The 13,175-nt window shown below is 50.0% G+C and overlaps 5 protein-coding genes across 5 annotated transcripts; 2 read left to right on the plus strand and 3 right to left on the minus strand.

Moving 5' to 3' along the window:
- Positions 1-248: 248 nt before the first annotated feature.
- NECHADRAFT_33693 (uncharacterized protein) lies at positions 249-2,042 on the minus strand (the record flags this gene model as incomplete). Its single annotated transcript, XM_003046282.1, has 1 exon — positions 249-2,042. The coding sequence occupies one exon, from the start codon at positions 2,040-2,042 to the stop codon at positions 249-251; it is 1,794 nt and encodes a 597-aa protein (XP_003046328.1).
- A 1,552-nt stretch (positions 2,043-3,594) lies between these two features.
- Positions 3,595-4,614, minus strand: NECHADRAFT_75937 (uncharacterized protein; the record flags this gene model as incomplete). The annotated part of the gene is made up of 1 exon (XM_003046283.1): positions 3,595-4,614. One exon carries the CDS (start codon positions 4,612-4,614, stop codon positions 3,595-3,597), a length of 1,020 nt encoding a protein of 339 aa, XP_003046329.1.
- A 669-nt stretch (positions 4,615-5,283) lies between these two features.
- Positions 5,284-6,402, minus strand: NECHADRAFT_75938 (uncharacterized protein; the record flags this gene model as incomplete). Its single annotated transcript, XM_003046284.1, has 1 exon — positions 5,284-6,402. The coding sequence occupies one exon, from the start codon at positions 6,400-6,402 to the stop codon at positions 5,284-5,286; it is 1,119 nt and encodes a 372-aa protein (XP_003046330.1).
- A 1,282-nt stretch (positions 6,403-7,684) lies between these two features.
- On the plus strand, positions 7,685-8,563 carry NECHADRAFT_32593 (uncharacterized protein; the record flags this gene model as incomplete). Its single annotated transcript, XM_003045712.1, has 2 exons — positions 7,685-8,039; positions 8,166-8,563. The coding sequence occupies 2 exons, from the start codon at positions 7,685-7,687 to the stop codon at positions 8,561-8,563; spliced, it is 753 nt and encodes a 250-aa protein (XP_003045758.1).
- A 2,920-nt stretch (positions 8,564-11,483) lies between these two features.
- Positions 11,484-12,566, plus strand: NECHADRAFT_75940 (uncharacterized protein; the record flags this gene model as incomplete). The annotated part of the gene is made up of 1 exon (XM_003045713.1): positions 11,484-12,566. The coding sequence occupies one exon, from the start codon at positions 11,484-11,486 to the stop codon at positions 12,564-12,566; it is 1,083 nt and encodes a 360-aa protein (XP_003045759.1).
- Positions 12,567-13,175: the final 609 nt, after the last annotated feature.

Consider the following 13,175-nt stretch of genomic DNA (forward strand, 5'->3'; position numbering starts at 1 on the left):
CTCTTATCAGTGTTTGCATATCACTAAAGCCAATTCATTCTCGACACCCAGGGATTAGTTGTTGTCACCGCAATCCTCCATCGGCTCTGTGTAGCTTTCATCGGGTTATCATACACTGCAAAATTAGCCTGCTCAGGTGGCTTGTACGTTTTGACAGCACATCTCACTTAGCTTATTGATTCAATCCTGGACAGTCTATTTCTTCATAAAAGCCTTTCTATGAGCTCCCTCTATGCTATCACATGCCATCACATCTCCATTGCCAACTTGCTTCGGGCTCGGAGCTTATGCCCATACTTGAACATGACAAATGGGATCAAACTCAGCCCAGTACCAAACAAGGCCAGAATCAACCCAGCGTACTGGCTCCCAACATTGTGAAAGAACGCACTTGCAAACAACGGCGTAACAGCTCCCAAAGTATTCCTCATCAGACCCTGACCAGCAATCGCGGATGAAGCACTCTCGCCGTAGCAGTCAGCCGTGTAACTATACGTGCTCTCAAAGACAAAGTAGATGCCAAACGCAATCGGCGCAAGCCCGATGACTGGACCAACCCACGATAGGAACGCGTACTGCGTAAAGCTGTAGATGAAGAGGCCGATGGGGAGGAACACGGCGCCGTACATTGCACCGTAAAGTCGTGCTTCAGGTGTGACTTTGACGTTGGGGTCTTCGACGAGACGATCAAACTTTTGCATTTGTAGATGATGCGCCAGCCAGCCAAGTGTGGTGCCAACGCAGAGGGATATGTACGGAAGACCGCTTACGCCCTCAGACCAGCCATGCTTCTCAGTGAATGTGATTGGGATCACTGAGAGGAAGAGAAAAACGACAGCCCAGCAAAAAGCGATCCAGAGACCAAAGGCAAACACCACGGGCTCCGTCACCAACATGTGGATAGCCTTGACTGAGCTTGCTTTAAGCATAGACTGGAGACTCGGTGTCAGGATATCGCCCGCAGACACATATCGCTCATCGCCGGTAGCCTTTCGCAGTGCCTTGGCTCGTTTATGGAGTGCAACTCCGCCACGGGTCTCGGGGAAGAAGAAGAAGATGGCAACGAGCAGGGGGATGTTTGCCAGGCCTTGGATCCCTTCGATCCAGCGCCATCCGATAGCCTGGTCAATGAAGCCGGCGTATATCGGGGCAGCAACTGTCCCAAAGATGGCGACGTAACTAAACATGGCCATAGGGCGACTGCGATGGTGAGGCTCATACATGTCGTCAAATGTCCCGCCAACCAGGATTGTGCCCACACAGCCGAAAAGGCCAAGTAGGAGTCGAAGTCCGATGATTGTCTCGATATTCTTGGCGAGAGCCAATCCGATGAACAAGAGTGAGAAACAGAGAAATGATCCCGCGTAGACGACTTTGCGACCCACTAGCTCACAAAAGGGGGCGAGCACCATGGGTGCCACCGCGCAGCTGATGTTGAAAGTGAAGAGGCCGAGTTGGCCCTGGATGTTGGAGGCGTTGAGTTCAGAAACCATGCTTCCTATGCCAGAGCTGTAGGCCGTGGTTGCGAGGCCGATGAAGAGCGTCATGAGGTTGAGGATGGTCGAGATGGAGCGTTTATACCACGGGTTCCAGTTGAACGGGTTCTCCTTATCACCCGTGGCAAATCCTAGAACAATGTATTCCTTCCCATTCTCTTGAAGAATCTCAGTCAACGTGAGAGGCATGTCAATGTCGACAACGGTGATGGGACCGCAGTCTGCATCAATGTCCTCGTTATTGCTGTCGACATATTTGCCACCCACAATACGACCGGCTCGGGATCGGGGTTTCTCGGTCTTCCCGTCCGATTCGGTTGTCTCGGGGTCAGAGTGTTCTTTGCTCCATGCACTGTTGGCCTTGGACGGGACAGCTGTCGAGTTCCTCCTTGAGGGGACGGCGGTCGAGTTTCGTCTTGAGGGTCCGTATGTTGAGTTTGCCCTCGAGTTTGCAAAGAAGCTGGTCGGTCTTGAAGCTGAGGGAGAGCCTAGGGGGGATCCTGGCCTTGAGGACGGCGCTGAGAATGAAGGGAGGTAGTTTGACATGGTGAGTTGGCTGTGAAGGGGTGAGTGGAGTCCAAGGTGATATGATGTAAAGAAGAAGAAAGTTGATTTTGTTTATCAGCCATAATAAATTCGATGGAATTACTGTCCACCAGGATCTTCATCTCTTATCGGCGCGTGCTGTGTTGTCGGACCGGCTTGGCTGTTGTGGTGGAGCTGAGAGATGCGGTCCACTATGCCACCATGAAGCCGCCGAGAGCAGTGGGATGGGCTGGGGTACGTCATTGGGAGTTTTGTGTCATGCAATGGAGTTTTACTTTCCTTACATTACTCTTTGTATAACTTGGATACATTGACTCAGAGCCAGTGCCACATCCTCAACTCACCAGCTCGCCTCAACCTGAAGCTTGACTCAGATCCAGGCCGTTACCAACCAGACTTGAGGCTCAAGTGGAGACCTCACCGATGCGGTCGCATCTCGGAGCCAAAACTTTTCAGACCAGGGGAACAAGACGGCGGAAGCGACGGAGCGGGTCCCGGATGGATAAGGCTATGACGTCGAGGTGTGAGGACTCGGTGAGACTTGGGATATCTAGCGCGAATGACAACTTGCCTCTCTGAAAACTCTATCTCTTTAAGAGAGGGATGGTTAGTAATTTCATTATTTCACGCAGTGGACCTGTTCCGAGTCCTATAGCTCATCATATTGGGCGACCCCTGAGTGTCCTGCTAAAGAGGAAAGATGACGAAAGTTTGGAAATAAACCCCTGTTTCGCCAAATAAAGTCGACAAAATGCGCACTTGGGCTGCCAGATTTGAATGAATAAATGCACCGCTAGTAGTTGTTAAATGAAACGGCGCCCAATACCTGAAGGCGGTTGTTTTGCCAGTCAAGCATCGCAGCGCTAGACGCAAACTTGGAGCAAACTTGTGGAAGACATTTTTACCCACAAGAGCCTCGGGATCGGGTCTGCAGACACGATCTGTAATCTGCAGAAAGTAGCTAGGGACCCAAAATGCTCGAATCGTATTGCCTTTGAGCCCCTCAAGCGTCTTAAAGGAAGAACAACGCAAGCTGCAAACTGCTACCCTGGGGTTAGTTTAAGACCATACCTGACCCCTCCATCTTCAAAGTTCATCTCTATTTGAAGCCGATCTTGGCTTGCTCTGGAACAATTCCAGCGGCGGCTGTATAGCCTAACTAAATACTCGTATCTCCAACTGGCAAGAGTCCAAGACGTTTCGAAGGCCCATGGTATGCTCTCTTGTCTGTGTATCCAGCGGAAGCATCTATGCTTCCGCAACTAGACCGACTCTCATGCCTATGAGACCGCATTTCTCATGCCAGTTGGAAATAGTACTCAAAGTCTAACCTGATGTTGATACAAATTAACGAAAGCACTGGATCATTTCCAAGTTTGGCACTAGATGGATATTTCGCCTAGATATGCAACAAATAATCCCATGTTGCCGCCACCGTTGTGACAAATACGGCGACTTATGTTTCTTCTCCCCCTCCTACCACGGAGCCCTAAGCGGCACTGGGCAACCTAGCTTCGGATACTTTCTCGACGAACTTCTTTCTCGTTTCCCATTACTCTCGCCCATACTTATCCATTTGACGTGTCCAATATAGAATGCGGTGCTCTAATTTAAGCACCTGCCTCATCAATAGCTCCCAGGCTGTACCATCGTGATTATCATCATGTTGGATCCTAAAGATGACCTCGAGGCATCTCTTGTACTCATCAGGGCTAGCCATAGCGAGCTCGACGATCTGGATAATGACCTCAACCCAATTGCGAAGTAATACGTCGTCAGATGTTGTTTGCAGATGTTTGAAGCAAAACGAGGACCAGCCTTCTTCGAGATTCTGTTGGCGTCTGCTCTCGTGGAAAGAATATTGACGATAATCGTCCTCGAATACGTACTCCCGGGATTGGCAGGGGCGAGGATCTTTATACATCCAATGTTCTTTGGACAGGCTTAAGGAGAAGCCATAATACAACTGAGGCGATGTTAGGAGGCGAGAATCAAGCTCACAGAGCGAAGGGGCTCCCCAGGTCATTTTCAACATGGTGTCCATGTACTCCGGCTCTCCGCCGTTGGCCACTTCTGGTTTCGTGGCTACCATCGGAGGCACATGAGAGTCGTATCCATATTTCACGGAGCAGTCTGGAAACCATGGGAAATAAGTATACTCCGTCAACTCCCTAGTCACCCAGGGCCAGCGACCTGGTGCCACTAGCTTGAGGAGCAGGGGCTCTAGAACCATGACCAGCGTGGCCATTTTTTTGGCTAGCAGATTCGCCGCGCCGCTTCCAATACCGCTTTTGACGCTGACTTCGAAGCCGATGAGGGGGCGATTTGGATCAGCGATTTTCGGCCACCCGCAGAGAAGCTTGTCGACCCCAGGCGGCCCAGCCACCACATCGGCCAAGTAAAAGCCGGGGCGTTCACGCTGGTAAAACTGCCAGGGGATGATGAATTCACCAAACTTGTTTCGCCAAGGACGGCATTGGGTACAGAAGTTGTTCGGTATGAAGTCATTGCGCCTGCTTCCATGACTGTGTGTATCATGATCATGCCAGAAGTGGTTTGGCTCGTCGTACATGCTTTTGAAGACAGCACTGAGCCGAGGCCGACCCAGCCCTGTTCTCGACTCTCACCAAGGGTCTAGATCCCATAGCCATTTCGCGTCTCGTTCAAACGAAGGACAAGGATGGCCGGACGCCTGTGGATCTGGCTCGCATGAATGAGGATCTGGCCATGGCCCACAAACTAACTGAGACAGGGGCGAGTGTCGATGTGGACTCTACGGACTAAATGCAGAGTAGGACGCCTTCTGGATGACCAAGGCTCTGGCCAGATGCCTCGGATCAGAGTCGCCTGAGGGAACAGGTGACTTGACAGTGTCGCCAGTTATCTCGAAGCTTAGATGGGATGGGAGCAGGAGACGTGGGTGAACTGGAGCGCGAATCTCTGGGATGGAGAAGGTTGATTAGATCATCGGCCTGTGCCGTGGATGTAAGGACGCCGAGTTCTTATTTCTGACTTGAGTCTCGGCCGTTTACTATTTATGTAGGGCACACGCGGCGGAATTGACATTGAGACTGGCTAATTACTATAGAGGTGCGTGGCATTTAGTGTAAAGGAAGACATGTCTGACTACATTTGGAGAACATGTATATAATACTATAGCTAATCTTCGTCAAACTTGTGATCGCCGTGTAATCTCTCTCTCCATAGCGGACTGCCACTACTCTCCTCCAATACAATTACGTTACCCAAGCTTCGGTAGCAGCCCATCTTTGGATAGGCCAGCGATTATCTCCCCTTGCTTATACCTAGCAAGCTGGTCCCGCCAATCCTGAATGCAGTGCCCTAGCTTAAGAACGTGCTCCATTAGCTGCTCCCAAGCTACGCTGCCTTGATCAGTACTATATTGGATTCTAAAAATGGCTTCGAGGCATTCCCTATACTCATCAGGACTAGCCATAGCTAACTCAATAATCCGGGCGAAAACCTCGACCCAATTACGGAATAGCGTATGTTCAAATGTTGCTTGGAGATATGTGAAGCCAAATAAAGCATCGTAACACCCTGGATTCGAGTATCCACGTGCATCGATACCAGAGGGAGGCAAGCTTTGATCTTCGCGATTCTTCCGATGTCTAATTGCAGTGGGTGCGTCTTCGGGATCCCAATAACCTTGGGAGTCCCCAAACGCCAAGTAGAAGCCACAACTTGAGTAGTTCCACGCGCTCAGGATAATCAGAAGCTCCTGAAGCGAAGGGGTTAACCATATCCGACGAATGATGCGGTACATGCGCTCTCGGCCTCTATTGTTCCAGGCTGCTGACTCCATGGCTGTCACCGGAGGCACATGGGATTCGTAGTCGGGGCTCTCGGCGTCGTCTTGGGTCTCTAGGTGTAGGGCCGCGTTCGAGGTCTTGGTAACCAGGTTGAAATCACGGTATTCGCTATTTGGGGCCACCAGCTTAAGGATCAGAGATTCCTCTAGGGCCACAACCAGAGTGGCCATCTTCTTAGCGAGTAAATGCGCTGCGCTGCTTGGGATATAGTCTCCAAGGTTGGCTCTAAGGATTACGCGGTCAAAGCTTCCAGCAGTGATATCCCCTTTTGTGTAGGGAAGCGCATCGAAGATGGCCTCGGAATAGGAAAGCCCAGCCGCCACATCGTCCAAATCAAAGTCCTCCAGGTCAAGTTCGACGTGTGAGAAGCCATACAAGGAGTCAATGCAACATTTATGTCTCACCCTGACGCTGCCATACCGCGTGTTGCCGTGGCGGCACACATAGTAGAAGGAGTCTGGCACCTTTTGCAGGAACTCCATGGTAGCAGAAATGCGAGGCCTGAAAAGGCTACGAGATGATGACATGGCTGTTGGTGTAAAGAAAGGCAAGGTGATAAGTGTTGGATAGGTGCTAGATTGTTGAGGTGTTCAAGATGCGTTTGATGATAGTCAAAATAGGTTTTCGAGTGCCGATGATGATGTGTTGAGGAGATGGCTGGACCCTTATATATATACATGTTTCTTTCTACTCCACTGTGCTACTTATCGGGACCGCACGCTACCAAAGAGTGCAATAGTCTAAGCACCTACCATACTTACTCAAAGAGTCAACATCAAGTTCATCAAAGACCGTTCAGCTTCTGATCCATTAGTTCCTTTCATGGTTTCACTTTGATCAGTGGAGGGTGTGAGGAACAAGGTTGATGCAAGGAGACTAGTACAGTAGGAGAGATTAAAAATAGCATATCCAGGACAAAGAATAGACATCATTCTAAGATACTTTAAGCTTCAAAGGGCTTAGCACTGCATAAAGAAAAACAGCTAACTCAATTCTATTGATCTGAGGAGGATGCCCCCGTTCTATGACCTCCATGGGGCAAAGACAGAGGAAGATGCCTCCCGGATGGCCAAGGCTCTGATCAGAGGTACCACTTGCCTCAACCTCGAATCGATCTCGGGCCGAAGTGTGATCGACGTCGCTCGTAGCAGGGGCTTTGCCAGTGTTGCAAGCTATATTGAAGCTCAGAGGAAGGAGCCGGGGCCGGAGTCAGGGCAGGAGGTGTGAGTAAACTAGAGTGTGGCCCCCTCTGTAGATGAGGGCTAGTAAGATCATTGATCTATGCCATGAATGCAAGGATGGGGAGATCATATTTCTTGCTCGGGATCTTGAGCGTTAATGGTTCACGTAGAGTACGCCGATGAGGGAACGGGCATTAAGGTTAAATATCTACTCTAAAGGTGCAAGGGATTAGGGGTAAAAGGAAATTGGGCTTTGTAGGACACAGTACAACTCGGTAGGCACATATGGATACCTAAATGCCGTCTTCTGGCTCAGTTGTCCCATCAAGGGCCGGGATTCAACAGATTCCTACATGACTTCTTTAGGTCTACACGGGCATTTCAATTCTCTAGTGATGATCCAATAGTTCGCAGGGAATTAATTCGCTCAATCAGACAGCTTTATTTAAAACATCACGTCTCTTCAATCGTTGGCTCACGTGTGCTTCGCCCCAACACAGCCCCATCTGCTTTGCCACGATGTCTGTTAAAGCTGTCATCAGCACGTCCTGAGTTCAATATAGATCTCAGATTCTGATCATCCTCAACATCCAGAGAATGAGATAAAACATTTGATCTGTATTCCGCAATGTCTGAGAAATCCAAAGCCCTTGATATCAGACCCTCCCTCGACTCCGAATCCGAGGCTGGCCCGTCAGCGCCCAATGAGGCACCACCGCCATCCTTTCAAGAATCCGTTGAGAATGACGCCGCAGCTTTCAAAACCCAGTTCGCATGTATCGAGATCCGTCCGTCTGATCGTATCAGGCTCATCAACTTTGAAGAGACCGACATCTCGGCCGTGCACCAGGTGGTGAGGACCACCTGGTCAAGGGGCATCGACAGGGTCCGGCCCTTTGGTGAGTCGCGAGAAATGAAGCTCCATGGAACTCCTTGGAGCTACAAATCCAACGGAGATGACGATGCTCGACGGCTTCTGCTACGTATTATTGAATGTTTGCACGACATTGGCTGGATACTCCAGTCCGCCTTTGACATTACCAAGAACTCATCAAGCAGAGGTTTGCACTGTGATCAGGTTTAAAGTATCAGGGCTTACAAGTACATAGACAGCCTGGTATTTCGAAAACAAGAACCTGCACCTTCGCCCTGCGACTGGATAGCCGTTTCATTCGATAGTAATGACAAGCTCAAGATAATCGGCTCCCCGCCGCCAGAACTTGTCACCCGGCTTCTCCAAGCCTTCAGCGTCGAGATCCAGAGACACGAAGCGACGGCGGACCGCGTCAAGATCAAGTTCTGGGGCCATCCGTGGACTCCCTCGGGCCAAGACACGGTGGCGACGAGCCTTAAGCTCCTGTCTCTGCTCAAAGTGCTCGAGATCTGCGGCTTCACCTTATATGGCACCGTAGGCGCACGGCACGAGGACGATACAGCGTCGGCAGACATCATGGTTTGTCAGCGGCAGAAGGATTGGATACCGGGGGCGCCGATTCTACATCGCTAGGCCAGGTGAAAGGTGTTTGTCTATGACTTGGTGTTTTGCTTTATTGTCATTCCAAGAGATGGCTCATTCATCGGCATGGAACCTAAGCTCAATGCAAAGACGTTCACAAAGCGAAACAACGTCCCAGATGGAGGTTCCTAGGTAAATATGAGGATTTCTAAGCTCTATAGTCTATAATGTGGTATCATGGCTTGCGTATCAGATGACAAAAACCTGTACACGAGAAGCAAATCTTGCAGAGTCTACGCCTCTCGTCAAGAGCTCTGGTCCCAGAGGCTGCAACTCCGCATGGCAGTATCCTTCGGGATGCTGGCGATGAAGACCGATTCTATACCAATTCAATAGCACAAACATGAATGCCCTAAACAGTTTCGAGTCAATGGCATCGCGTGTTTCCGTGGGGATAGTGAAAAGACGGTGATACAGTGCCCAGACCTCTCGACAAAGCAGGAATGGGTTCTGAATATGTGGCCAGCTCAAGCTGTGTCAAGATCATAACTTAGTAAACCGTGTCTCTGTCTAGCGTGCCACGTTTACTTGCTACTTGTCAAAGGGCCACCGTGCTTCCACAGCAGAGGGTAAAGAACCTGGAGCGATCGAGGCTGTCGCAACCCCGGGAACGTCTGCCAATGTTCGAATCAGATTCAAGTAATCTTTCTTTGAGTTTGCGTCTGCAAAGAGGCGTGCGACGAAGCTGCAAAGGCATGTTGAAAGGGCGGTGGCTTTAGTGTCACCAACCCAGGACCTGGCCCCTCTCGTGCAACTGGCAAAGAGCAAGACATCGACCTTACTTTCTTCGGGGCTGAGCATTTACACAGTGTCCACAGGATCCGATTCTAGGTTGCGCTACTGGAGAGCAAGAGATTTCTCCCTCTGCTCTAAATCATCAATGAGCCTACAATACCGACGATTAGTCGCATCTCTGTGCAAGAGAACACAGCCAAGCGTCTTGGGCTCTCGGGACCTTTGCATTGCCCGAGCTTACTACACACTTGGTACCACTTCGAGCGTACAAAGAATATTTGGGTCTAGAATTATCACATTAGATATTATTAGCATCAGAAAAGTGTGGTCAGGGTACCAACAACGCGCCTTTGTCTGTTTCTGGGCGTAGCTTTGACAAGTTCGAAGTCTTGGCGGTCGAGGCAAAGGCGCCTGGTTCAAAGCTTGTTACATGTGATTCAGCACGGATATTGGCATCTGTCACATCGATGGTTGAGGCTATTGTGGAGGGGTTGAGAATAAGCCATGCTGTCTATGGCGGCGGGGAACCCGGACGAAGCTTCGCCGCCAGCGGGGGTCATGCGTACAATCATGTCTCAAAGAGAGACAGGAATGATTGAAGTCCTTGTGTGGACGGACCTTATCATAAATCTACCTAATAATAGGTACATCAAATGTTTTGCATGGCGCTCTTTTATATACATGGGAGGAAACGACTCGAGGGACTGTTCTTGCTTTGTGCGGCACCAAGGCTCTTTGGAACCCAAGATGCCCTCCGTTCCTTTTCCCCAAGTGGGCTTATAGTTTACTTAGCAGGCTTCTCCTTTTCCGAAGGTTGCCATGTTCATCAAGGTGTGGCACCAAGCGCCAAGTCCCTCTGCATCCATCTGTCCTGTTCCTCATGCCGACTGCCTATCAAATACAGATGTCAAAGGAAACAGATGCCCAGCAAAGATTTTGTCACCGAAGCTCCAGGTTGTCAAAGCAAGGCGGCAGCGAAAGATGTTATTTCTGCCGTATTAAAAGCGTCCTAGCCGCGCTCTTTCAGTTGCCAGCCATCTAAACCTTGTAAGTTTTGGTCTTTTTAAGTACACCTACTCAGCTAGCTTGTTTCTGAATAGATGCCCACGCTGCTATGCTGGCATTGTGATATGATGCTGTGATGTATCGATTTTGTCTTTGTTGGAGTAGTTCCTTTACTCTTTACCCTTTGGCCACACAGCTTTTGCTAATGGTGATGCTGCCACCCGTGATCTGAATATCTAAACAGTGCCCCAATCTCAGGCCAGAACAAAAACCACATTCCCTAATTTGCGTACCTGGGGCGGGAGCCAATTACTGTCGTCATGTTGCTGGTATCAATGGCATCTCCGTTGGGCACAATAGCAAAGAACACGATGATAACACATGACAGCATTAAAACCGAATACTGTAAAGCATCGTAATTACTATCGTCGTCTCATCCTTGGAAGCGCCAGCCTGGCCACTCAGGTCTCTCTAATCTAATCCGATTCATCTCAACTTCAACCTCCTTGTTCATGGCTGTAAGCAGTGATGTCTCATCTTGAATGTACCACCGATAATGCCATGGTGGCAAGAAACATCAGTGAGTACACCCTTTCGATTCATTGTGAGCTTAGCGCCAACCCCCTTTTACAGCCAGGTTGGCACACTACCCAGATCAATAGTATCAAGCTAGCTGCCTTTCTTTATGCAGCGCCAGACCCTTTGAAGCCTGAAATGTCTTGAAACGATGTCTATTCTTTGTCCTGGAAGCCCTTTTTTTTTCCATTTCTCTTAGTCTACTTACTCCAGTTTGTGCGAGGCTTGTCGTGTCCCCTCGAGTGCCGCCGGGTCCCCTTGTGTCAACGTTGTTCCTCACACCCTCTACTGATCAAACTCAAGGGATGAAAGGAACCCGAAGGGCGAGGATTGATCAACATGATGAACTTGATGTTGACTCCTTGACCAGGTGTGGTAGATGCTTGGACCATCTGCATTTTGCCGGACCGCTTGTAAGGTGCAGAAGGCAACATGTAAGTATATATATGGGCTCGGCCATCCGCTCAACACATCACATCACCATCAGCACTCGAAAACCTTTATTTTTATTCCAATATCACCGAACGCATATCATCTCCAGCAATCCAACATCTATCAAACACTCATCGCCTCACATTTCTCTACACCAACCGCCATGTCATCATCCAATAGCCCTCTCAAGCCAATCTTCGGTCTTGATCTCGAACTCCTGCACAACGGATTTTGGTTGATGCACTATGATAGAGGCCGTAATAAGCACAAGACTTGCTGGCTCAAGAAGGACGATGACGACTTAAAAATCAAGCTCTCAGAGGGAGTTAGCTTATGGCGTGCCCAGCTCCGGTTCCCAACATTTGACTCCGCCGACGTAGCAGCCGGGCTGCCCGAGTTTGAGGCCATCATCGATGCGCTTCATCACAGGAATGGTGTTATCGCTGTGAGGAAGTCTTGCTATACGACACTCGACGTCAACGTCACGGTCGAAGGCGATAATAAAATCTACGCGACGAATCTATTCGCTAAAAAGATCGCTACCCTAGTCATGCTCCTGGAAAAATCGCTGCTCGTCAAGCTGGTGGCTCCATATTCATGGCCCCGGAAAGTCGGCCTCGTGAGCGAAATGTCAAAGGCGGCCCAGGGCCCATGGCCCCAAGGCGATCTTTTCAGCTCTGAGTACGCCTCCCATGTGCCCATGATGGCAGCTATGGAGCCAGCGACAGGGAACGACAGAGATCTAGAGCTCATGCACCGCAAGTTAGCTATGATTTGGTCAGCCCACTCACTGCGAGAGCTTGAGTGTGTCCTACGCCAAGGGTGTTTAAATTGTGCCTTCTACTTGCGCGATATTGACAATGGCGGGCCATGGAAACTAATCAGTGGTACCTTCAAATATATGCAAGTGACCTTTGATCCCGCATTGCTCCGCAATTGGGTCGAGGTCATTGCCCGCATCACCGAACTGGCTCTAGCTGGCCCTGACGAGTATAAGAGATGCCTCGAAGCCATCTTCAGAATTCAGTATAAGACTAACAAAGATGGCGTTCTCTGGGAGCAACTGATGAAGCATATCCTTGGTCTAGAACACCGTATCCCGGACTGGCGGGACCAGCTTGCTAGATACGAGCAAGGAGAGGTCATCGCGGGTGTGGACCCAAATGGGCTGCTGCCAAAGCGGATGGGCCCTTTTTACAGTCAACCGCCCAGGGGATATTTTTACGATTCTGATTTCCTGACTTAGTTTAACTTTTGCACGCATTGATACATGTCTGCCTCTTGCATTGTTTCCTAATAGAGCTCAAGTTCCTTTGACCCTTAATGCCCCGCGCCCCCGTAGAAAGTAATTATGCAATCTTGGTATCCATTCCGTCTGCATTGACGACAAACCAGAACAAAGCTACTCGTAGGCCCAGGCTGTAGAAAGGGGCCTACTATTCCATAAGACTTCTGCCACAGCCCTGACAACCGGGTACCGAATCGTTGAGACGTTGCTCTTCCCCATCATCTTATCAGAGCTGCCATTCCTTGGGCTTTAAGCCACATTGATGACAACCGGCTGCCTCTTCCCCATCAACTTGTCGGACCTGCCATTCCGCGAGCCTTGCGCCACAGACACAACGTACGTCTCGCCAAAAGTCGAGACATTTCTCTTTCCCATCATCACGTCGGATCTGCCATTCCTTGGGCTTTAAGCCACATTGATGACAACCGGGTGCCTCTTCCCCATCAACTTGTCGGAGTTGCCATTCCGCGAGCCTTTCGCCACAGACACAACGTACGTCTCGTACGTCTCCCCAAGAGTCGAAGGTCCATGTTGAGTTCTCCTTCTCCCGCCGCTCCCTCTCGGCTT

The sequence above is a fragment of the Fusarium vanettenii genome, assembly GCF_000151355.1.
Source record: "Fusarium vanettenii 77-13-4 chromosome 2 genomic scaffold NECHAsca_18_chr2_1_0, whole genome shotgun sequence".
Lineage (NCBI taxonomy): Eukaryota > Fungi > Ascomycota > Sordariomycetes > Hypocreales > Nectriaceae > Fusarium > Fusarium vanettenii.